At 39.5% G+C, this 26,713-nt stretch overlaps 1 protein-coding gene across 1 annotated transcript; it reads right to left on the reverse strand.

The window, feature by feature from the left end:
* Positions 1 to 841: 841 nt before the first annotated feature.
* ninj1 (ninjurin 1) lies at positions 842 to 26,479 on the reverse strand. Its single transcript, XM_036559557.1, has 4 exons — positions 26,315 to 26,479; positions 9,514 to 9,751; positions 3,671 to 3,851; positions 842 to 2,284 (listed from the first exon to the last, which is right to left on the reverse strand). The coding sequence occupies exons 1-3, from the start codon at positions 26,369 to 26,371 to the stop codon at positions 3,709 to 3,711; spliced, it is 438 nt and encodes a 145-aa protein (XP_036415450.1). The 5' UTR covers positions 26,372 to 26,479; the 3' UTR covers positions 842 to 2,284; positions 3,671 to 3,708.
* Between the last annotated feature and the right edge of the window lie 234 nt (positions 26,480 to 26,713).

The raw sequence follows: 26,713 nt of genomic DNA on the forward strand, positions 1-26,713 counted from the left end.
AGTAAGTTTCAACCTTAATTTGCTACATCTGGCTCTGAGGTCCAGATGTTTCTGAACAGCTTTGCCTACTGCACTGGCTAAATTTGCTTATGGATGAAACTATATTATATGTGATCTTAAGGAATTGTAACGACAAGCCCTGTTTCCAAAGTAACGAATGTCAGTTCATGTATTTTGACAGTAAAAAAGGACAGTTTGGCCAAAAATGCAAATGTGGCAGCAACCAGTGTAATCAAGCAGGGTATGCTAATCACCCTGCTTCCATTCCTTGTCAGTTGTTTGTCCTTTAAAGGTACTTGGGTTCTGGGTTTCCTTCAGGGTCTGGATGTAAACACTAATTCTGCATATTAATGTCCAGAGTTCCAGCAAGATCTTCATTAAATTCAATGAGTAGCAGGTTGGTCACACATATGCCTTTGAAATATCATCTCAGATTAGATATGTGCCTTAAAATGAACTCTAATGTTGAAGTAACTGCTGTACTGAACTTGTAAAGCATAATAATTCAACTAATACGCAAAACTGTTTGTATATCAATGCCTACATGTGCACAACAGCACCTTGTCTTTTTCCGGTGCCATTTTTACACAACATTAAACTACTTTAAAGACATGAATTTGTGTTTCACAATGATATATTTTCTTCATAATTTCACATCTGAACTTTTTCCTTTTGTAAATACAAAGTAAAACTTTTTACAGTAGTCTTAAACAATAGCATTATAAAGAATCTATTTATTTGGTCCACAATAATAATAATAATAATAATAACCACACAAAAGTGGAACAATAATGCAAACAAATCCACAAATTAAACAAATGTTGCATAAAAAAGGCTAAAATAAAGGCAACAGACTTTTTAATGCTTATTCGTGATCGTCGATAAAGCTCTTGACCAGTAGAGGGCACTCTACCTTAAGGCTTAAAGGCCTTTGACTGTTTTCTGACCACAAAAGTCCTTTTACATTTCTGCTGTCTTGATCTTATCATGCTTCTGAAATATCAGACTTTGAAGACTCAGTCTAAAAGATGTACTACAGTCAGGAAAGCATCTTCATTCTTCACCAAGGCTCCTTGATGCAAACTCACACTTTGGTTTGGATGTATTGAGTTTATAAAAATAAAAGAATCAGCAAGATAGACAGTCCAGTCCTGCTCATGGCCAACGTCCTGCAGAGGCTATTTGCAACTCAAACATATCTCTAATATTCAAATATTCCTAAAAAAATTAAAAAATTATCTTCACTCTTCGAAGGCTGAAATAACGTCTGCAGGATGGAAGCTCTCTGTGAGCAGCATAAGCTCAAATAATAATACATAAAACATACATACAGTAATCATTTGCCTTTTTCTTTAAAGGTGAATTCCACCGATCTTAAAAACAGATGTCACTGGTTGTGGTTTAAACAGAGTCATTCAGAGTAGTTTGGTGTGAAATGGTTCAGATGTCTTTGCAGTGGTGGTGATAGGAACCAGGGGTCGCCATGACTACAACACAAATATAGACATTTTGTATTGTTTGCCATCATGTAATCTTGTGGTAAAATAATGTTAAATCTAAAACTTAAATCTAACTATTTTGCCTCACAGTGCCCTATATCAGAGGTCAGCAACAGCAGAATTAGATTTGTAGGTAAAAATAAAATAATCCTCCAAAATGGCTCTTCTTAACATTTGGGTTGGGACCCCTGGCCTATATGTATCTCTCTACTGTGCATGTATTTCAAAAATAAGTCTTAGACTCTCAAAACACATCATAAATCATCAGGCAGTGCATTTCTAACTGTTTAATGTAGTAACTTTCTGTGAGGGAGCTTTTAGAGGTGGACGTCTGGTTCCTATCACCGCCACTGTGAACAATTCTGACTCAGGAAGTTTCTCTAAAACAGAAAGCCACTTTGAATGACTTCTTTTCTATCTCAGCCATTTAATTAAGCATACATTTAGAGGAATTCCTCTTTGAATGCGCAGTTTATTGCACCTAAAATACTGGCAGTAGTAGACTGGGTGAAAGAGAGAACTGACAGCTGGGCTTCAATGAATGTGGTTTAAAAAAACAGTGGAAATGTGCTTCATTTGTCTTCATTTGCATAATGTAAGATATTCAAATATCCTCAACACAGACTTGTCATATCAAACATGAGAAATTTAAACCAGTTATTAGGAAGTGCTGCGTCTCCGTCACTGCATGCATTCACAGCCTGCTGCTCATGCTGAAGGTTTAGCAGGTTTGTTGGAGAAAGCTTCCTAGCTGGGGTTCTTTCAGACTTGGTGGCTCTGGAGTTCTGTGAGAAACATTTATACACCTGTCAAACCATTCAGTTCAACTTTAGACATGAAAAATACATACAGTACTGATCAAACGTCTGGAATCACTGTTCTATATGATAGAAAACCGAATCTGTTTGCAGATACATGTATAAATGATTCTAATATTAATTCGGTATTCTACATCACAGGTTTCAAATAATAATAATTTTTACAAAACATGACAAAATAAGTGTTAGATGTTTCCATCTTGCTGAACAGAGCTGTGGATGATGAGCAATGAATTAACAAAGAAACAATGAAGAAAATCTATATCCAGAATTCCTCATATTTCAATTCTCGAGGCAGAAAACTTGATAAGAATTTGCCATAAATAAATAATTACATATTTAATTATTGATTTGTCATTTAATAACTTCTAATAACCTTTTTTGATAACTTTTCCCCTCAAACATACTAGAAAAAATATTTAATAACTATTAAAATATTGAAAAAAAATCTTGAAAATACTTTCCAGTGTCTAGGTTTTACAGTAATACACTACAATTACACTGTTTAAGCTATTATTTAATAAAATATCAATTATTAATGTGGCAAGTAATTCCAACTATTAGAACTGTTGTCAAATAAAGCAATAAAAGCCAAAAAAGGTCATGCCTTATGGTGACTTTATCACGGGTAAGGATGTTGTTAGGCACAATGTGAAGCGGAGTAACTCCCTCTCCCCCACCCTCCATGATGAAATCACTGGAATGCACGTCCTCAGCTGGCTTATTGCTTTTATAAAACGCAGGACAGCATGATATATAATAAAATACATCATTTTTCAATAAACAATTCCAGTCCAAGTAACCACAGAGTGCTGAATGAGGAGAACGTTCAGTCGCCCATCGCTGTACACTGTCGTTTTAGGAGCTTCTTCACTTTTTGTCATATAATAATGAACATATCACAATATAGCACTGTGTAATGCAAAAACCTTCCGTTTATAGGTACTTTTTGCTCATTAAATTTTACCGCAACACAGGGCCTCTATGTGATTTCCCTCTCTTAGTATCTAAGTAGTGGTGTTGTATTTCCCTTTCCTACATTGTGCACTTTATAGGGATTAAAATATTGGCTCCTGCACCCAAAATGTCCTACAAAGTTCTGGTTATTTGATGCATTCATGTGATTCTTTTGCACATTTGGCTACAACGAAAGTCATTTTGCATCAGATTGAGGTTGGTTAATATACAGTCAGAAGAAAAACTGCACATCTAATCTGCTTTGTGTCTGGTTTGTATTACATCGTGGTATTTTAAGGTCATTTAGTCTGGGTGAGTTTGTGTCTTTCCCTCAGAACAGAAATCTGCCTTCAGTCTATATAAAAGGGGCATGTTTTGGCATGTGGCTGTCTTTACCTGAAGAGAGGCTGGAGGCATGTCGGTTGTCACGGCGGCTACGCCCCAGTGTTCGGTTTCTGTACGCCGAACGCCGTGATCATGACGTTTACTACGACGATGATGAAGACGAGGGCTGTGCTGATGTTTTCCAGAAGGTTCAGCTGGTAGTGTTTACTTTCATCATTCAGGTCCCACTTCACTAAACAACAAGGACAGAAAGACATGGAAGAATCAACAAACAGAGGCTCATCTGGACAAACTACACAGTTCGGCGTCCTCCGAGTTCAGATACACCTGAGTGGAGTCATCAGCCGATTACTGCGTTAAAGCAGGAAAGACTCTTAAAGCTGAACGAAATGCAGACAGAATCTGCACTTCAGAGTGGCTTTAAAAGAGGCACTGAGCAAAATGAGAAACGTAGCACAAAACTACGTCTGGTTAAATACAGTGCTGCAGCGTCTCTAGAGCGAGATTTTCTGTTTTAAAGACGAGGTGACGCCCCCTTCTGATGATGATCTTAAAGGCAGGAGGAACGTCTGAAAAACTACAAGGACGGATACTTGAGTGTGGGTGGTTTAAAATGTGTATGTATGTGTGTGTGGTATGTTTTTGCGGTGTTTGTGTGATGTGTGTGGTGTTAGTGTGGTATGTTTGTGTGGTTGTGTGCTATGTGTGGTGTTTGTGTGGTATGTCGGTGTGATGTGTTTGATATGTTTGTGTGGTGTTAGTGTGGTATGTGGTGTTTCTGTGGTATGTGTGGTGTTTCTGTGGTATGTTTGTGTGGTGTTTCTGTGGTATGTTTGTGTGGTGTTTCTGTGGTATGTGTGGTGTTTCTGTGGTATGTTTGTGTGGTGTTTCTGTGGTATGTGTGGTGTTTCTGTGGTATGTTTGTGTGGTGTTTCTGTGGTATGTTTGTGTGGTGTTTCTGTGGTATGTGTGGTGTTTCTGTGGTATGTTTGTGTGGTGTTTCTGTGGTATGTGTGGTGTTTCTGTGGTATGTGTGGTGTTTCTGTGGTATGTTTGTGTGGTGTTTCTGTGGTATGTGTGGTGTTTCTGTGGTATGTTTGTCTGGTGTTTCTGTGGTATGTGTGGTGTTTCTGTGGTATGTTTGTGTGGTGTTTCTGTGGTATGTGTGGTGTTTCTGTGGTATGTGTGGTGTTTCTGTGGTATGTGTGGTGTTTCTGTGGTATGTTTGTGTGGTGTTTCTGTGGTATGTTTGTGTGGTGTTTCTGTGGTATGTGTGGTGTTTCTGTGGTATGTGTGGTGTTTCTGTGCTATGTGTGGTGTTTCTGTGGTATGTGTGGTGTTTCTGTGGTATGTGTGTGTGGTGTTTCTGTGCTATGTTTGTGTGGTGTTTGTGGTATGTTTGTGTGGTGTTTCTGTGGTATGTTTGTGTGGTGTTTCTGTGGTATGTGTGGTGTTTCTGTGGTATGTGTGTGTGGTGTTTCTGTGGTATGTTTGTGTGGTGTTTCTGTGGTATGTTTGTGTGGTGTTTCTGTGGTATGTGTGGTGTTTATGTGGTTTGTGTGGTGTTTCTGTGGTATGTTTGTGTGGTGTTTCTGTGGTATGTTTGTGTGGTGTTTCTGTGGTATGTGTGGTGTTTCTGTGGTATGTGTGGTGTTTCTGTGGTATGTTTGTGTGGTGTTTCTGTGGTATGTGTGGTGTTTCTGTGGTATGTTTGTCTGGTGTTTCTGTGGTATGTGTGGTGTTTCTGTGCTATGTTTGTGTGGTGTTTCTGTGGTATGTGTGGTGTTTCTGTGGTATGTGTGGTGTTTCTGTGGTATGTTTGTGTGGTGTTTCTGTGGTATGTTTGTGTGGTGTTTCTGTGGTATGTGTGGTGTTTCTGTGGTATGTTTGTGTGGTGTTTCTGTGGTATGTGTGGTGTTTCTGTGGTATGTTTGTCTGGTGTTTCTGTGGTATGTGTGGTGTTTCTGTGGTATGTTTGTGTGGTGTTTCTGTGGTATGTTTGTGTGGTGTTTCTGTGGTATGTTTGTGTGGTGTTTCTGTGGTATGTGTGGTGTTTCTGTGGTATGTTTGTGTGGTGTTTCTGTGGTATGTGTGGTGTTTCTGTGGTATGTGTGTGTGGTGTTTCTGTGGTATGTTTGTGTGGTGTTTCTGTGGTATGTGTGGTGTTTCTGTGGTATGTTTGGTGTTTCTGTGGTATGTGTGGTGTTTCTGTGGTATGTTTGTGTGGTGTTTCTGTGGTATGTGTGGTGTTTCTGTGGTATGTGTGGTGTTTCTGTGGTATGTGTGGTGTTTCTGTGCTATGTTTGTCTGGTGTTTCTGTGGTATGTGTGGTGTTTCTGTGGTATGTTTGTGTGGTGTTTCTGTGGTATGTGTGGTGTTTCTGTGGTATGTTTGTGTGGTGTTTCTGTGCTATGTTTGTCTGGTGTTTCTGTGGTATGTGTGGTGTTTCTGTGGTATGTTTGTGTGGTGTTTCTGTGCTATGTTTGTGTGGTGTTTCTGTGGTATGTTTGTGTGGTGTTTCTGTGGTATGTGGTGTTTCTGTGGTATGTTTGTGTGGTGTTTCTGTGGTATGTTTGTGTGGTGTTTCTGTGGTATGTGTGTGTGGTGTTTCTGTGGTATGTTTGTGTGGTGTTTCTGTGGTATGTGTGTGGTGTTTCTGTGGTATGTTTGTGTGGTGTTTCTGTGGTATGTGTGTGGTATGTTTGTGGTTTTAGTGTGGTGTGTGCAGTGTGTGCAGTATCCCTGTGTGGTATGTTTGTGTGCTGTTTGTGTGGTGTGTGCGGTGTGTGCAGAATCACTGTGGTGTTTGAGTGCTGTTTGTATGGTGTGTTTGTGTGGTGTTTGTGCGGTGTGTGCAGTATCCTTGTGTGGTGTGTGCAGTACCCCGTGTGGTGTTTGTGTGGTGTGCCTGGAGGCTGAGTGTTGGTTGAGCAGGTTGTTATGATAAGGCCCTGTATACACCAGTCTCCACACACGGCTGAGCGGCTGCAGTAGCAGAACTGGAACTGGGTATTTCCATCCAGGGTTGTTATTCACAGCAACATTAACATCATATCGTCTTCACTGTTTCCCACAGGTCTGAAATAAACGTGGGGAATCAAAGGGGTCTCTGTTTTTAGGAAAAGCGGACTGCTTAGCTTTAGGAAGTGCAGACTGAGACCAGGAGCGTCTGTTTAACAGCAGGTCAAACTGTTTAACAGCTAAAACCTCAGCTCACTTCAGCTGTTACACTATTTTGATTAGCTGATTATGTTGCGGCTACAGTAGTATGCAGAAGTTTCAACACCTTCGTTCAAATGATATTTTTTGTTGATTTTCAAAGAAAATATGCCATAACGTTCGCACAGGACACATTTTTCCCAATATGTTAAACTGGTTGCTTGCTAATAGAAAAAAAGCTGATTGATTATTGATCTCAGTTGAGTAGAATAACCTAACTTAGAGATAAGATGCTGGAAGATAAGATATAATTCATAAATTAACCCTCTACTGCACGTGTTATGAGAGCAATTAAAAAAGAAAATATTCAATTCCCTTTTCTTGCATAAAAACACCAGATTATTAAATATCAAAACAATTTTTAAATTTAATGTGTGCAGGGGTCATTTTGAAGTATGTTGCCTTGAGGCAACATTGTGCGGCAATGAGAAGAAATGATATAGAGTTGTGTTCCCTGAAGTGGTGAGATCTGGCTTCTGACTGGCTAAATCCATTCCACTGTTTCACAATGTTGCTTCTAGGCAACAAACATATTTCTGCAAATTCTCATAACAAAAAAAATGAGACTGAATGTTTAAAAAGAGGTTTAAAAGTGCCCACTAAGAGACAGTATGACCAGGAACATGCTTTTTGTTGACATACTTAAACTGTTCCCTTTGTTATTAACCCTGTCATTGCCTTTTAATATGGACAATGTTATTGTAAAGTGAGGAAAATGAGTTTGTTGCCCTGAGGCAACATTGTGCAATAGAGGGTTAAGACTCTGTAATATGACTTTGTGAATTATCCAATGTTAAATTTATCAAATCTTAAATTTGGACTAAAGACAATAAAGTTTCTGTAAGATGAACTATTTGAAAACTAGGCTGAGTTCAGATCTCTGTATGTCAACTCTGGTCCTGGAGATCTACCTGCAGAGACTAGTTCCAACCACAGTCTGCCACACCTGCTCCAGCTGATTAACTTCTTTCCAAGACCCTGATTGGCTGGATCAGATTCATCAGTGTTAAGTAGGGAGGCACGGCAGCTTGTTAGATCCAGGCTTAAACTAAACTCCAGGAGGAGGGTTGCTGACCACTGCTGTATGTACAACCACATTTCCAAAAAAGTTGGGACGCTGTGCAAAATGTAAATAAAAAACAAAATGCAATGATGTGCAAATCATTTAAACCCTGTATTTCATTGAAAACAGTACAAAGACAACATAGCAAATGTTGAAACTGAGAAGTTGTATTCTTTATTGAAAAAAATTTGCCCATTTTGAATTTGATGCCAACAACACGTTCCAAAAAAAATTGGGACGGGGCAACAAAAGGCTGGCAAAGTTGTGTAATGCTAAAAAAAAACACCTGGTGGTTGATTGGGTATAAAAGAGCATCTCAGAGAGGCTGAGTTTTTCAGAAGTAAAGATGAGGAGGGGTTCACCACTCTGTGAAAGACTGCACGATCAAATAGTGCAACAATTCGCAAGAATAATGTTTCTCAACATAAAATAGCAAAGAACTTTTGCTTTTCATCATCTACGGTACATAATAACATAAAAGATTCAGAGAATCTGGAGAAATCTCTGTATGTAAGGGACAAGGCCAAAAACCAGTATTTGCTGGCTGTGATCTTTGGACCCTCAGGCGGCACTGCATTAAAAACAGACATGATTCTGTAGTGGAAATCACTGCATGGGCTCAGAAACACTTCTGAAAACCACTGTCTGTGAAAACAGTTTGGTGCTGCATCCATAAATGCAAGTTAAAACTCTAAAATACAAAGAAGAAACCGTATATAACCAAAATCCAGAAATGCTGTCACCTTCTCTGGGCCCGAGCTCCTTTAAACTGGACTGAGAGGAAATGGAAAAGTGTTTTGTGGTCTGCCGAATCAACATCTTTCCAAATTCTTTTTGGAAATCATGGACACTGTGTCCTCCAGGCTAAAGACAACTCAGCTTGTTATCAGTGCACAGTTCAAAAGCCAGTATTCATGATGGTATAGGGGGCATTAGTGCACATGGCATGGGTGATGTGCACATCTGTAAAGGCACCATTAGTGCTGAACAATATATATATGTTTTGGCAACATATGCTGCCATCCAGACGACGTCTTTTTCAGGGAAGGCCTTGATTATTTCAGTAAGACAATGTCAAACCACATTCTGCATGTATTACAACAGCATGGCTCTGTATTAAAAGAGTCCGGGTGCTAAACTGACCTGCCTGCAGTCCAGACCTGTCACCACTGATAACATTTGGCACATTATGAAATGACAAATGTGACAAAGGAGACTCTGAACTGTTGAGCAGCTGAAATCCTGTATCAAACAAGAATGAGAAAACATTTCACTTTCTAAACCACAGCAGTGTCTCCTCAGTTCCCAAACGCTTACAGAGTGTTGTTAAAAGAAGAGGTGACGCAGCACAGTGGTAAACAGGCCCCCGTCCCAACTTTTTTGGAATGTGTTGTTGGCATCAAATTCAAAATGGGCAAATATTTTTCAAAAAGCAATAGAATTTCTCAGTTCCAACATTTGTTTTGTTGTCTTTGTACTATTTTCATTGAAAGACAGGGTTTAAATGATTTGCACATCATTGAATTTTGTTTTTATTTGCATTTTGCACAGCGTCCCAACTTTTTTGGAAATGGGGTTGTACTTGAATAAACACATCCATCACTAATCTCACCTATGAATATGAGCAGGATTCCCACCACGACCTGCAGGATGAGGGAGATGCTGATGAAGGCGATGAGTCCAGTGTAGAAGCTCAAGGATGGACCCTGCTCTAGCACGGCCTTTAGCTGAGAAGCGTTAGCCATTAGCAGCGCAACGTCCAGCATGCTCTCCACCGCACTCTTCTTATTGGCGTAGGTGTTCATGTTGAGAGGACGCGTCATCCTGCTATACCTGGCAGGCCGTGGAGCCTGAACGCCCACACACACAACACAGATACAGAAACACTGTTATTACAGCATCCAGACCAAAGAGACACGCGGTAATTAACCTGGAGTAGGAAAGCTAGCAGAGTGGAGGTGCAGGGTGCTTTCTGAGAACCATGAAGAGCAGATTACATGTCATCACTGTCATATCAAGGGCCAGATTTACTACGAGAGGTGCCAATTACCCACTGTCCACAGACGGTTTGTGCTGGTAGGGGGGCAACTTAGTGGGTTATTATCTAAGAACTTTCAAACAAGTGAACACAAACACACCTTCAGGATTGACCAGTGCGGTCTGCAGTGCTCAAAAGCAGTCTTGGAGGACAATTAATACAATTTGTGTCATTTTTTTACTTTTTTTCCAATCTAAAATTATCATTTATTCATTTCTGTCCATCAGAAACTGTCAGGGCTGGTTTTCCCAAAAGCATCTTAGCACGGATTATTTGGAAATGGAGGAGCGAGCAGCACAGTGAACACTCTCTCTCCCAGCTAAGATGATCTTAAGACGAAGGCTGGCTTTACACCGTGAAATTTCCCTGCAAGTTCAGTTGCTTGAAAACTACGTAAAACTAAACTGCATGAGGTGCACGACGTGAGGCGTCCTGCAACTCATTTGAAACTCAGCTGCAACAATTTTGAAGCAAGTTTCACAAAACAGCCAATCAAAATCAAATCATGTCGACCAACAAGCATTAAAACCACTGCGTTCACTGGACCAATGGGCCCCCCACCCCCCAACAACGGACTTTAGGTTGGCAGTTTTTCTTTTCCTTAGTCTTCTGAACTACGACAAACATGAATTTCTCCAAGCTAATGTTCCTGTGACCAGCTGCTATAGTTAGCCAATTAATGCTAACACATGCTATGAGCAAAGCAAAGTAAAGTCTGCACACTCAACGGTCATATTTGCAACACCGCCGGCAGCTGTTTCGAGCCAGACTCCTCTCTCTGAATGGGGAGAGACCAAAATACTCGAAACTGAAGGTCAAATTACCGTTTCAAAAACATATTTATTTAAAATCAGTAAAGTCCGACAAAAATCTCATAGTTTGTAGCGTTTGGCTGAATTTTGCACACAAAGCGTCTTTTTTCCGGTTGTTCTGGCTGCTGCGCTTGCGCAGACCCCCACAGCGAGGGGGCTTTCCCCGCTCATGGCGTAACCAGCAAGCTGATTGGCTCTTTTTCTTGAAGGGCGGGACTTACTCTGTAAACAGACGCCTTGTTGAGCGTTACAAGCTTTCCCATTCATATTTAAACCAGCGGCCGGTCTCCTCCTTTATAGCGTCTCTGCTGTAAGAGGCTGTTACTGTGATCTCTGTAGCCAGATTATTTTTTCCTTTCCTGACATCCTTATTTTACACAACGCTCAGATTTATTTGGGAGGTGATCCGCTATGAAATTGCTGTGCTTCTAGGACTGGACGAGTGAGACATCAAGTTGGCTATAACTGCGATATCTAATTAGACATTAATGGCTTAACATGGACACAACATATAAAATAGACATATATAGTTCAGTGCATCAAAAAATACAAGCTCCCAATTTGGCTGACTAGTATAGTCATCAAATGTGTGTGCAGCTGTTTTTTATTGCCTTGTGTAACTGGAAATTATATTGCAGGCAGCTCACAACATGCATGAAGACTTCACTGTATAAATCCAGCCTAAGATGCTTTCGGGAAACTGGGCCCAGGTTTACTAAATGAAAGTCAAAGTGACCCCAGTAATTCACTGAAAACTTTAAGACCGATAAAAATTGTATGCAAAAGGTTGAACACCCATGGTCAAATGACGTGATGATTTTCTAAGTGAAAATAAGTTAATATAGGCAACTCAAATATCATAAATATAAATATCATATATAATAAATATGACGTTTTCTGCCCATTTTAGTGCAGTTTCTATTTATTTGCTGAGTTTAACAAATTGGAAAAACAGAAAAAATAATCTATGGCATAACTTTCAACAATTTTTATGTTACATTCAGCAGTAATAGTTTATTAAAATGTGCAGGAGCGTGATCTCTGTAGGGGATGTGTTTACTTATTTTCACTGACCAAAGGCGCCCAAACTTTTGCACAGGACTGTATCTGTAAGACCAGTAATCTTTTTCACAGGCATTTTATTAGCGAACGACAGATTCATTCAGCTCGGTATTTTGGAGGATGTTAATTAAAACGCTGAGTTGGATGGCGGTTCTTCAGGCGAAGCGTTCACGATCTGATAAAGGTGCCTTAAAGGGTTCTTTAAACGATGCTGTAGAAGAACCACTTTTGGTTCCCTGAGATGAGATAAACCTGTTTACATTTTGAAGAACCTCCACATAATGTCAAGGTTTTAGGAAGAACCCTTAAATTTGTAAAGAACCATTACATCTCATGACGTTTCTGCAAATTTGGAAAAGGTTCTTCCCAATTTCATGTGAATAAAATGTACAGCAATGACTCATTGACTTATTGCTGCAAGATCCTGTTTGAATCCGGTTTCTAACACATTCAGCAATTTTTTTCCCCTCCTGAAGATCATTTTGTATTTTCATCAGTTTGTATGAATCATAAAATATCCCAGCTGGAGGTTGAAGCACAATTTTTCAAGGCTCTGCTCTTTCGCCTCTTGGCTTTATGTTGAAAACAGTGATATATAGTCTCTGTGACTTTGTGTTTAATGTTCTGTTCAGAATAAAACATGGATTTTGCGAGTTTAACTCACTGAGATATCGGTTAAATTTTCCTATTCAGTTCTTGAACAGTCCAGTCTGGCCACGCTTTGGTGTAATTACGAAACCAGGGTAAAATTCCAGGCCTGTGCTTTTCCCAGGGAGGAAATGAAAGTAAGCTTGGGGTTTACAGCAGGACATGAGAGAGGAAGTGAAGGGATATGGACAAAGCTCTTTACCTCACTTCCTTCCTCAGTTTTTGGACCAGTGACTTCAATGGATGGTCACTGGAATTTCTTGGAATTCATAGGCCTTATTAGAAACAGTCCCTGCACATTATGGTTCTGAATACGGTCCTTATGACGTTATGATGGTCCTGATTGAATCTGTGTGTTTGATCAGTTTCGGTGTATGAAATATAATATATATAATTCAGCTGAAGCTAAAGCAATAATATTTATAGTAAGTTTCACTCCAGCAGGTTCAAGCCAGTGGCATTCAGCACATGCGCCGACACTCGTTTTGGTTTTTCTCAGCGCGTTTTAGGCTCAACATTTCTGTCCTTTTATGTGGGTATTTTAATAAATATGTGATAAATTTGTGTTGGGTTAACATTATATTTAAAGCTTTAGGCTAAAACAAACTTTGGTTTGAACACATATAGAGATTCAGGGTAAATATTACACCAACTACAGCTGATGTGGCTCTGGGTAAACTGGGTAAACTAATGGGTTATATAGACATATAGCTCAGTTAACTTACCCTTAATACAGGGCTTTATGTGTTCACTCACATTACATATGCAGGAATAAAACTACCTTAAGCAGCTCAAACTGAGCATAATATTAATCTTTAGGCTAAAACAAACTAGTTTTTTGAACGTATCCCTGCTGAAAAAAGCCAGAGAAACCATTAAGTGTTTCTTTTGGTTACTGATGGTTTTGTGATGTGTTTTGGTTTATGGTTTAACCGCTTACCAGTGGCTGATTCATATATTGTCAGCAGTTTCCCTTCCTGAATGATAATCTGCATGGCGACACCTTCACCCAGCACAAACAGTCGCTGTTTACATCTGAGACGTTATAAATGAGGAGTCTGGCCACTGGTTGAAATATGAATGGGACGCTCGGAACTTTCCTCTGTTTACATGGCACAATGGCGCTGTCCTACTGCGTATGCGTTCCACTGGCCTTAAACTGCTGGAGTGAAACTGCTGGTGTAAATCTGTGGCTCTGCAGTCAGACCTTTCTCAGCCAAAGACATCAGAGATCTGAGAAAGTTTACACCCAGCCACACAACACAGATGCAGTGATACAGATAGCAGGATTTTACAAAGTGCAGGGCTGTACAGACTGTAACAGACAATACCAATGAAAAATAAATCTAAATGGCCAGAATCACATATTTGTTGTTGCAATAAAATTATACACCATTAAAGGGCCAAAATCATGGAAGGACACATTTTCTTTACTTTTATGGAATAAAAGAGGTGGATTTGGTATGTGAACACTGTTAAAGTTTCATAGTTTTGAAACACACCATTCACTTTCCAACCCATACAGTCCATATGAGGAAACTAAGCTGCCTGTTTTGAAAGAATTGTTTTGCGATGTCACAAAAACCAACACATTTGCATAAATATGCTTATTCAATCTACAGTGTTTTAGCCCTGCTGAAATTTTGTTAAGCACTGCTTTTTGGATACAGGGCAATCCTGAGCTCATTTACATACATCAGTCTTAAAGGCACAATAACAAAAATACCTATTAAATTCTAAGGGGTAAAGCAGAAGTTGGAAAATGGTCATGTATAAATAAATAAGATCTTTTTTGTTACATAAAACCACATAAACATACAAAGGAAAAATAAAATAAAAGAAAAATGTTCTATATAGGCACTAAAGCGTACACTGAAGAGCTGTATTATTTATATTAATAATTCATGCATGAAGCCTTTGGCTAATGAAATCACTGTGCATGGTTCTAGACAGTGAGAACATGAATACAGAATTGGCTCTGGACAACAGAAGTGTAAAAGTTCTAGTGTGTGTTGTAATGTCTGGTGTAAACACAGTGTTGCCATGACCAGTGATAATGGCATTTGCCATTTACGACCTGGAGAGATGCTGAATGGTGGGCTGTAACAGTATGGGGGGGCCACTGGGGTCACTTGAGTTCAATTTTTCTCCATCAACAGACAGAATGAGTGTGATTTGTGTTCTACAATGCAACTCCAGTTCTACAATAGTCTGCTAGCTTTTGAGTTTGAGTTATGTTTCACACAGACTCTCAGCCCCAACACCAACCAGCTACACCCAGCCATAGTGTTATGAGCTCAGCTGTAATGTTTTCCAGTCAGCAGCTCAGACTATTCCTTACCATTTCAGTGTGTTTATGCCACTAGTGCACTTTTCTTTAATGCAGCGTTGTAAGAGTTGTGAAAAACCAACAAAGACCAAAAGGTTGTTTTCCAACACTGAACAGGTGCAATATATGGTGGTGCTTGAAAGTCTTTAGAGTTTTCTATATATCTGCATAAATTTGACCTAAAACTTCATCAGATTTTCACACAAGTTGTAACAGTAGAAAAAGAGAACCAAATTAAACAAATGAGACCAAAATATTAGACTTGGTCATTTATTTATTGAGGAAAATGATCCAATATTACATATCGCTGCTGGACCTCCTTAAATGGTCAGACAAACCACTGTCTCCATGGACTTGTGACCCACTAGATTCCTGGCAAAGTAAGCGGGAGCGGCTTCCAAACAAGTTCATGAATGGGAGATACAATGAGAGGACAATACGACGCTCAGTGATAGAAGAGACCTTGTTTAACAGGCTCAGACAGTCACATGATCTTAAGATCACCACAACTGGGCACCACTTTGTGTCTCTTTTGTTAATAGTGAAATTCATGCAGTGCTTAGAATGTAGTGATGTCTTGAATTACTTGATTGAATCCACAAATACAAGATAAGACTGTACTATGCACAGCAGAAGCTACATGTTAACAATGTCCAAAAACACTGCCGACTTCTCTGGGCTGGTGCTCATCTGAAATGGACTGATTCACAGTGGAAACATGTACTGTGGTCTGATGAGTCAACCTCTTAGATTATTAATGGGCAGTGTGTTCTCTGGGTTAAAAAAATAATCCACATTGTTACCTGTATAAAGTTCAAAAGCCTGTCATGATAGTTTGTCATGATATCAGGGTGTACTTGTGGGTAACTCGCCCATTTGTGAAAGCACCATTAACACTACGAAAATATATACACATTTAGTGCAACAGTGCTGCCTTCTAGATGACGTCTTTTTCAGTGACATCCCAGCTTATTTCAACAATGCCAATCCAAATTCTGCACGTTACAAGAGTCCAAAAAAGTCTCTTCCATGTATAATGTGTGGTGCATTATGAAGAACAAAAATATGACAACAAAGGCCCCATACAGTTCCACAGCTGAAGACTTGTACTCTCTTAAGAAAGAGGATTCTTCAAGGGTTCTTTAGTAAAGGGAATGTTTCTATTTAGAACGTGAGTTCTACAACAATTTCATACTTAAATGATATTCTGCATTGTGAAATGGTTCTTCAGATTGATAGAGAATGTGTTGTATATGGTTCTATATGGCACCAAAAAATGTTCTGCTGTTATTACAATGCCAAGTTTGTAAGCATTTTCAAAAAGGTTTTATGTATTTTTTATTCTCCATCAATCTGAAGAACAGTTTCACCATGTAGAGAATCATCTAGCATGAAATGGTTCTGTATAGAACTCATGGTTCAATATAGATGTAACACAAGATTTTTGTAACATCAACATACGGATTCAGCGTACGGAATCGTTGCAAATTTACAAAAACACTATAAAATTCATAAGGTAAAACAGCAAATATCATATTTTCTATTTAATACAAGTCGAAAATAATCTACTCATCATTGCTTTCTATATTAATTACCATTTCACATGATGTCCCAACATTTTTGCAGCTGAGGTTTGTATTGCATTCATGTGAAGGTGAATAAAACATCTGAATAAAGCACATTTTAATGCAGCACTTTTTTCAGTGTAGTCTAGGCTCTGTTTATGAAACCACCTGCAGACTCAAACTCTCTCCAGGATTTGAGCTAAAGAGGAACTGAGTACTGCCTCTGGGTGGGGTGGAGTCCCTCAGCCCAACAGAAGGCCTTTATGTGGGTGAGCCGGCAACAGCAGAAAGGAAAAGAGCCTCACTGCAGCGCCTTACGCTCACAACCGCACACACTCACAGCACGCTTCTCTAAGGGTGGCTTATCTGAACGTCACAGTCTGTGTCAGGGTTCGCTCACCCTTCATGTATCATTATCTCCTCTACCATCCTCTACTGCTCTAATGTAATGTAATGTGTTTATCACTTCCCCCCACCCCAACTTTCACATCACAGTCAGCTCATCTAAATTAGCGCCACGCACTGCGCAGCTCTAAGCCTGAGTTAGGAGCTCCCATGGCAGTTAACAGTTAGTTTAGCCTTTAGCATAACACAGCCAATATAGCGCAACATTCAAAAGCAATAACACACATATAGCAAAAGAGCCCCTAACCAATAAAATAACTCAAACTCTACAACAGCCCCAAATGTGAAGACTGAGGATAACCTGCACTAGCAGAGAGTTTTAGCATTAGCCGCTAACTCGCTCATCTTAAGTGGAGCTGATTAGCTAAGATGGTAAGAGAGAGGAATATAAACAAAACGTGGCACGTATTTATGCACTTTATTTCACCCTGAGTTGGCTGCTTTGTAGGGACACGCTGAGTGTGTTTACATGCACTTAATAATCCAGTAACTGCAGAAAATCAGATTTTGTCGGTGATCCGATCAACGCGTTTACATGCACTTGGGTATTCAGATAGTGGGGAAGCTCCGGGTCTACATGAGTCAGACAGTAATCAGATTTCTGCTTTATAACCAGCCAATAAACTCACAGTAACGTAAAACTCAAACTATGCTGTGGCTTTTTTTTTTCAAACATCACACTTTACCTGAAAATATGAACAAACATCGTCTAGAAGATGAAGAATATTCAAATCCTTTATTTCCAAGTTGGTTTAGTCACTCCAAAAGTGTTTTGCTGCGTCTCGCGGCGACGCTGCTCGCTTATTTCCAATACTGCAGTCTGTTTTTTTCACACGCTCAGACTGAGAAATCCGAAAGAAATCAGAGTAAGAGTTTACATGCACTGAGAAATCAGATTACTGAGCTAAAATCCAGCCTCTTTATCGAATTTCTTTATCGGATTTCTAGAATTTACTCAGATCTAAGAAATCAGAGTGTGCTGTTTACATGACATTTGAATAATCAGATAACTGCAGAAATCCGATTATGATCTGAGTGCATGTAAACTCACTCACTGCTGTGGGAAGACAAATTAGTAGATTTGCTATTAATAGTGAGGTTGTCCCCCTTCACTGCAGTAACAGCTGGGAAAGCTTTAAGATGTTGGAACTTTGCTGTGAGGATCTAATCGCATTCAGCCATAAGAGCCTTAGTGAGGTCATGTTATTGGAAGGAGCTGCATCACTCCAGAGAAGTTCCACGTCTCCACAGCTCAGTGCACCTCCATCTCACGCTTTATATTTCCCACTTACCGCAGATAAAGTCAATCAGCCAAGATATGCTTGGTGTCCAAATTTAGCTTCTTTAGTTTCTTAACTAACTTAGCTAAATTAACTCACCCAAATGTTTACTGTAAAATACATCACCAAAACTTTTCTCAACCCTCTAAAAACGCATCCAGGTCTTCACTGACGTGGCACAAACTTGTCGATGTGGTTTAGGACGCAGTGTGACTCACTGTGAACTATAAAAATAATCAAAACTTCACTGTGTGGCTGAAAGCTGTGGGCAGCTTTTAGATCAACAGGTGTTGCGCTGAAGAGAGCGCTAAGCTAACGTCGGTCCCAGGGACGATAAAATCTTCTAATAGATAAAAACAGATGCTTTATAGATGAATAACAAGCAAAACTGAACACTAAATGTCTGTAAAACATGGCTGTAAAATCGTGAAACTGAATCCAGAAACTGCTTTTAATTCACTTTACAGGTGGATAAAATGCTAATTTCCATTAACCATCAAAGGGAATTCCAATGTAATGTTAGTATAAAGCTTAGTTTGTTGGAATTTTACAGTTTCTCTGAAATCTGGTTATGTTAGCCATAAACAATGACAGATCAAATGTTAATAATTACTGTTAATAAGTGTTTATAATTACTGTTTCATTATTACTGTTTACTATTTTTGATGCCTATTACAACATATGCTGGTCCTGAAGTGCCAGTATGCGTGGTTATTGGACTGTTATGCGCTTATTCACATGACAATTAATTGTTGAGAATTTTATGATCATGTTAATAATTGTGATTAATTACCTTTTCTTGGTAATTGTACGCAACTATTACAGTACAAGCCTAAAGTGGCCAAATTGCCTATTTAGCCATCTTGAATCCTAGCCATGTTTACTTAATGATACACTGCACCGTTGTGTGCACTGACACACACTCACACAAACGTTTAGTTTTTCCTTGAGTTAAAATATATGCAAAAAGCAATTTCTGCTAGCATATATACTAAAACCAAAAACACCACTAGACTGCCCTCTGAACATGTCAGAGCACCAACTTAGAAGCTTTTTGTTGTCATTAATCCCATGATGTGTCTCAGTCAATGCATTTACTGCTTTCTTTTATTTACATTTATTGCCTCCACCCAAAACCCAGCCGACAGTTATTTTTAACAATAGCTGTGGAAAACGACTGCAGTCAGCTTAAATAACGGATCATCTCACATAATTAATAACTGTGACAGACTTAATTCCAACTGATAAAGTGATGCTTTAAAACATGACATTCTTTGGTACAGAGCCTCTGATTTGTCCTTACACTGTGTGAAAACTTCATGATGGCTGGACCAACAGAAATGCTCCAAAACATCTTGGAATAAAATCTCTTTACATTAACTTACATTATGGCCCAATCCCATTTCACCCCTCGCCCCTCCCACTTAGCCCTTACCCCTCCATTTTGCGTAGGGTGAAGTGTTAGTACTATATGACCCTCCAAATGGAGGTTCTTCAGAGACTCACTTCAAACAGACAGCTCACTTCAAACTAGATGGCTAGATGGCAAGATGGCTGTAAGATGGCTGTTAATGAAGTGATGCTCTTTTTATTTGAGGGTCCCATTTCAGAGGGAAGATTTCAACCACTACCCTGTAACTCAGTTCCAGGGGGCAAGGAGACACTCGAAAACAAGGGCTAGGGGTAAAAATACGAAATGGGACTGGGCCTAAAAGTAACATTCTTGAGCTCTCCTGTAAGGTTACGTGTGCTAAGCCTGTATTTTGTGTGTTTTTCTTTGACATTTGTCTTCTATGGGAAACTGTAATTATCTGTGTTAACACAAACATTTAAGAGAGAAATTTAATGTACAAAAGCATCTTAACATTTTGGATGCTCTATTTTCACTCTCTGTGAGCGGCGGACTATTCGGGACAGATCTGTCTGAATTCTGACTCCCTCGCAGAATCCGGCATACAGACTTTCACCAGAACTAAAGTAGCTGTGCTTCAAGTATTAGATCACAGTTCGAGTTTGTCCAATTTTTTTTTCTTTCACAAGAAAAATGTTTTGCACTGTTTTTTGCAGTGTCGCTTTCGGAGGAAAATTCATTGTTTCCACATAAAACAGATTTTTGCACATGATATGAGAAACTTCTTCTTCTGTTCACTGTGAACTTACAGTGACCCCCTTCATATTTCATTTCTGCCCTCAGTTTTGAGGAAGTTTTTCAGATTTGTTACCAAAACGAAATTTCCAGTTGTTTCTCTCTGCCTAATGTGAGCTCATGTACACTTTACCTTAATGTTTACTTTACTTTACTCTCTTTAACCCTTTAATGTTCTGCTCAAGTATTTGGTAGAGCACATTTTGAGTCACTATATATGCCCCAAAGTGCCATCTCAACCGTTTGGTAGACATGAATATTTTTAAAATTATGGGGTCAAGCACCATTGTTTTTATTATTGCCCCCAAACAAAATACAAATTTTTTTCTTGGTGAGGACATTAAAGGGTTGAAAAGTTAAACAGTGTCCGAATGAATGAACAGGGCCACCTTCATGTGACCTCACATTAGGAGGGCAGCAGAAACAGAGTTTAGAAATGTTCCATCATTGCAGAGGAACATATTTCTCGAACCATTCCATCAGCGGTTTGTCGTCACTCCACTTCATCCTGAAACTGAAAGTCAAGAGGGGAGGTTTGGCTGCTGCTATTAATGTAATATAATATCCCCAGTCAGCTGTCTTCCCAAGGCTTTTTCCTTTTTTGCCTAAAAGCTGGATCTTTAGTGTTTCATTAACTGATCTTTTGCAACAAACATGCAGTCTGTCAATCATTCTCAGCTTCTCTACCAACATAACACGACCTGAAAGGAAACCAGCACAGCATATTTTTCCTCCCTTTGAATTCTGATCATTAAAAGTGTAAATGAATTAGTGTGAAGTCACCGAGCTAACACATCTCGACACTTTTGTATAAAAAAAACTTTTTTACTAGCCCTTAGGGCCCACAAGTCAAAAAAACCTACCACAATATACAGCCGTATGCAAAAGTTTCAACACTCCCAGTAAAATGAAGTAGATTCTGTGAACATGAGTGAACACATCTTTTACAGAGACACGCTTAAATATGACATTTCTGCTTATTTTTTAGTGCACAATTTAACCCCTTAAAATCCCAGCCTTATTACATAATAAGGCTTATTATTCAGTAACTACAGGGACTTCAATACAAACTGGCTGAGCTGTTCTTAGCTTATAGAAGTGTGTAATACAACATTGGGGCAATTTAAAGGGTTAACACAAATTAAATGTGCCATTACTTTTGCAAAGGCCAGTTTTAAGTTGTATTGTTTTCCAATATGTTAAATTCAGTAAATAAATGGTAATTGTGCCTTAGAATGTGCAGAAGTGTGTTCACTTATTCTGACTTAGAAAATCAACAAAACATGGAATTTGACCAGGGGCGCCCAAACTTTTGCATACAACTGTATATACAGTATAAAGGCAGCTGAGAAACTTATACTTTAGAATGCTTTTTACCTGGACAGCAAGCATTTATGAGCTCAAAAACACTTATTAGACACATATTAGAATAAATACAAACAATATTAATATAATAAGTAGGGATTTTATGTTTGTCTGTATGTTTGTTTAACCATTTTCAATACTTTCCTCCAGACATCCAGGATTATTTACAGTTATCATCCAATACCTGCTTTATCTATTCAGTGACATAATTAAACAAATCAGTGTGATGTCTGAAGGCGTCCAGTCTGAATCTGGACGTAATCTTTGTTCTTCAAAATAGCTCGACTACAATTTTTCAATAAATAAATAAATAGGTAAATAGTTGTTATTTTTACTGTGTTTTATGTTATTTGCATCTATTCTAATGATTTATGGTGTTTATACAAGCAAAAATGCACTCAGTGCTGGGATAAAAAAGGCTCCATTGCTCCACAGCCCAGTGCTGGGGGGCCTTATACCCCTCTGGCCCACACCTGGCACTGGGCCTGGTGACCTTATTTATAACTTTCTAGAGCCCTCACATGGGAACCCGTGGGCTGTTTGGTGTTTGTTAGGGAAGTGCTGGCTCATGTGCTCTTGGATTAAAGGGCTCATATCTTACATTTCTCCTCCACTCAGGTCCACTTACAACATTTGTGTGGCTTTCTGTACCAAAAACAGTCATAATACCTTTTTAAATGACCGTTTTCCAACATTTCTTTATTAAACACGTTGGTTCTAATGCAGTACTTTAAGCCTGGCATATGTAAATGACCTCTCTTTTGATTGGCTGTGCTGTGCAGGCAGAAAAATTCCTTATAACTTCAGCATGAGTGGGCAGAGCGAAACCTTTAAAGGTATACTTCGGCCAAAATGAAAAATGTAACCATCGCTACAGCCGACGCTTTCTTGCCCTTTGCCTACAGAGGCACCTGAGGCCCAATCCCATTTCAGCCCTCGCCCCCACCACTGAGCCCTTACACCTCCGTTTTGCGTGTTCACTCCTAGGGGTAGGGTGTCCTGATTCTTGTTGAGATAGAGGGGTAGGATGAAGTGTTAGAGCTACATGGCCCTCCAAACGGAGGTTTTTCAGAGACTCCAAACAGAGATGATGGCTGAACAAGAGACCAAAGAAACCCACAAATCTGAGTATTGTTTGTTAAAAATAACCATAACCATTTGATTATCTTAGTTTAATGTTGTTTCAATGTATTATGGTCCTTTTCTTCATAACAAGCATAAAAAATCACTAGGAGCATGCAAAGGTCTTGTTAGCTGGCTGGCTAAATATCCTGTTCCACCTTTAATTGTGTAATATTCACCAGCTTCTAGTTTGAATTTTCTTGTTCCACCTTAAATGGTGCAGCAATTCTGACATCTGAGGCTCCATAATGTAACTGTTGCACCATTTAAGGTGGAACAAGAAAATTCAAACTAGAAGCTGGTGAATATCTGACTTCAGCTTCATATCACTGAAGAATTAGGGGTGGGTGATAATAAATAGTTGCCCCCCCCGCTTAAAGGCATATGATGCCCTAAGTGTAACTAAAGCCCAGCAGTGAGGAGCTGAACTTTACCCTCCTCTGCTGTCACTGCAGACTGGCAGGGTCGCCTACAGAGCAGCGCTGGTAGCTGTTAATGAAGTGATGCTCTTTTTATTTGAGGGTCCCATTTCAGAGGGAAGATTTCAACCACTACCCCTTATAACTCAGTTCCAAGGGGCAAGGAGACACTCGAAAACAAGGGGTTGGAATAAAAATAAGAAATGGAATTGGGCCTAAAACCTCCTTCTGACAATGTATCTTGAAGATGGGAAGAACTGTGTAAGCGCAGAAAAGAACACAAAATCATGAATTTTACAAAACATGACTGCTAACATATTAACTGCTAGGTTTAGGCCAGGAAAGCCCCCTTAAATAAAGCCTGGACAGTCAGACATTTGTCAATGCACTGTCTTTTGTGACATCACAAAAAGAACATAGACCGTATAGACTGCAGTGTGAATGTTATGTTTTGAACCTTTAAAATTGTTTACATACTCCATCAAACTCTTTTATTTAAAGAAAACAGTGAGGTTTTCCTTGATATGGGCTTTTTAAGGTTTGTGGCCAACTGCTTCTTCTACCGTTAGACTGAACGACCACTGGTTCTGTATTGCAGTGGACATGCACTGTGGTCAAACAATACCTCATCCCACTGTTCTTAGCACTGCCGGTTTTTGTTACCAACACAGCTAAATATTTACAATCATCTAAACAGATTAGTCATTGAAACCCTTCCTTCACAAGCCACTAAGAGACGACCTGCTTTTATACCTCAACCCACTTCCACTTACGGGACATGGCACAACCAGCACGCTTCCCTTTATTAGACATAATAGCAGTTATTATATACTCTGTACTGGTACTTTATAATATGATTTAATGTTTCAGCTTAATGTGGCTGCCTTAAAACGTAGTAATATGCCTTTAAAGGGCAATTCCATTGATTTCTCCAGAATTTGCTTGTTGAGATGTAAACAGACTCATTCAGAGAGGTCTGATGAGAAAGGCTTTGTTCTAGTGAAGCTGACTGACTCAGATGTCGTTACAGTGGCAGGGATGGGAACCGGGGTCGCCATGGCTACAGCACAAATATAGATAGAATTTTATTTACTATCCAAAACCACCAGTGAACCTACACGAGTTTTCTTTGGGAGACTATTTTGCATCACAGCACCTTACATGTATCCCTCCACCATAAATGGCTTTCAAAAATATGTTTACGGCCAAAAACTTCTCTCAAAACTAAAAAAATCTTAAAAAGAGGTTCTTTAAGGGTTCTTTTGTGAAGAAAATGGATCTATATAGAAGCATGAACAATCAAAGAACGGTTTGCATGATTAAAGGGTTCTTATAGCACAAAAAAGGTTGTTCTATGGTTAAAAGCTTGACATCGTCAAAGAAGGACATAGAAGAACCCTTTTTGGTTCTATACAGAACCATTTTCTTTACTAAAGAACTCTTGAATAGTGTAGTAAAGACCATGGTTCTATAAAGAACCATGAACACTCAAAGGACCATTTGCTTGCTTGAATGGTTCTCTGCACAGTGATATGGTTCTTCAGACTGATGGAGAATGTGTTGTATATGGCTCTATATGGCACCAAAAAGGGTTCTGCTATTATTATGATGTCAAGTTTGTAACAATAAAAGAACCCTTTTTGGTGTTACATAGAACCCTTTTCAAAAAATGTTCTATACAGAACCATGTACAACACATTCTCCAGAACTCTTTCACCATGCAAAGAACCCTTTAATCGTGCAAAGCGTTGTTCGACTGTTCATGGTTTTACGTAGAACCCATTTTCTTTACTGAAAGAACTCTTGAGGAACCATCACCTTTAAGAGTGTAGTAAAGACCATGAAAGAACCATGAACACTGAAAGAATCAACTGCATGCTTGAATGGTTCTCTGCAGAGTGATATGGTTCTTCAGACTGAAGGAGAATGTGTTGTATATGGTTCTATATGGCACCAAAATGGGTTAAAGTCAAGCTTGTAACAATAGAAGAACCCTTTTTGGTGCTATATAGAACTCTTTTCAAAAAGGGTCTATATAGAACCATATACAACACATTCTCCACCGATCTGAAGAACGCTTTCTCTTTGCAAAGAACCAAAATGTGTTCATGATTCTATATCGAACCACTGTCTTCACTAAAGAACCCTTGAGAACCATCTTTTTAAGAGTTTGCAGCATATTCATAACCATTTCATGTAGTAACTTTCTGTGAGGGAGCTTTCAGAGGTGGACGTCTGGTTCCTATCACCACCACTGTGAACAATTCAGACTCGGTAGGTTTATCTAGAACAGAGCGTTTCACACCAAACCACTCTGAACGACTCTGTTTACATCTTTACAGCTTAAATAAGCACAATTTTTCGAAAAGCTGCTGAACTTCCCAGCATGTTTGGAGCAAAAAATCCACTCTATGATGTAAGAAAGATTTAAGAAGCCCCCTGTTTATCCCCCCAGCACTGTTTAAAATCCACTTAACAGGGAAATCCCATTGCAGAGCCTAATAACCTCACTCGAACAGGTGGCATCTGACCTGAATGAATGAGCGCTTTGTTGGAAAACTCCACTTCCCTCCCCAACCTGTGCCGAACCGCAACATGCTGTGGACGGAGAACCACTGACCATCTTCGCCTGAGACCACTTTTCAGTGACCTCTTTAACTTTAGGGCCCTGGTCCAGACCTCAATTCCTCCACTCTTGTAAATAAACTCAGTATCTTACATAGTAGGCACTAAATAACAAAGCCTTGTTTAATAACAGTGTAATAAAGCACTTCTGCTTTCCTTTGCAAGTGTCCTATTCTTCTGTGGAAGAGGGATCAAGTTTCTGAAACCAGCCTGCTTCCTAAAACCTATTTCACATCACAATACAGTAAGAGAAAGGATGGAGAATACACGCTTTTACCACATTTAGGCATTTGTAGCAGATTTATTAAGGTGGAGTAAGGATCAAACATGCAAAAACGAACTAAAGACGTGATGTCTAGTCTAATCTGACTCATTCTAAACCCACAAAGCTTAAACTGGCTTCCTGTTTACGAATTCTCCGTTCCACCTTAAATAGTGCAGCAGTTAGTACAACTGCTGCACCATTTAAGGTGGAACGGAGAATTCGAATAAGTAGCTGTAGAAAATGCAGCCAGCTCAGTTTTTTTGTGGACCCCGCTGTGTCTACAGTCCGCTGGATGTGAAAGCTCGTGCCTGGGGGTCTCCTAAAGCACTCACCTCCTCTCCGCTTGCTTTGTCCAGGTTTCCGTTCATCTCCATCGTCTCGGACGCCATGGCCGAACCCACCCGCGCTGAATAAAGGCACAGATCTGAATGGCCGGTCGGAGACTTTGCGCTAAAGTACGAGTGAGATCATGGGGAGGAGGGAGCAGTGAGGAGGGCAGTGCGCCACCCGCCAGCAGAGGGCGCTCCTGTGTGGGTGGGCGGACACTCTGGAACATCTGACGTTGTGGGGACGTTTGGCTGGGCCTCATTTTCTCCACTTAAACGAGCTGCAGCTCTGTGTGAAAAAGTAAAAAAACCCAAAAGATAAGCTTTTGATTTCTGAGCCCCCGCTGAAAAAAAGCAATAGGACCCATTACGCGTTTCAGGTGTTTCCTGATGGTTTTTTACAGT

Source organism: Colossoma macropomum, unplaced genomic scaffold, assembly GCF_904425465.1.
Source record: "Colossoma macropomum unplaced genomic scaffold, Colossoma_macropomum, whole genome shotgun sequence".
NCBI lineage: Eukaryota > Metazoa > Chordata > Actinopteri > Characiformes > Serrasalmidae > Colossoma > Colossoma macropomum.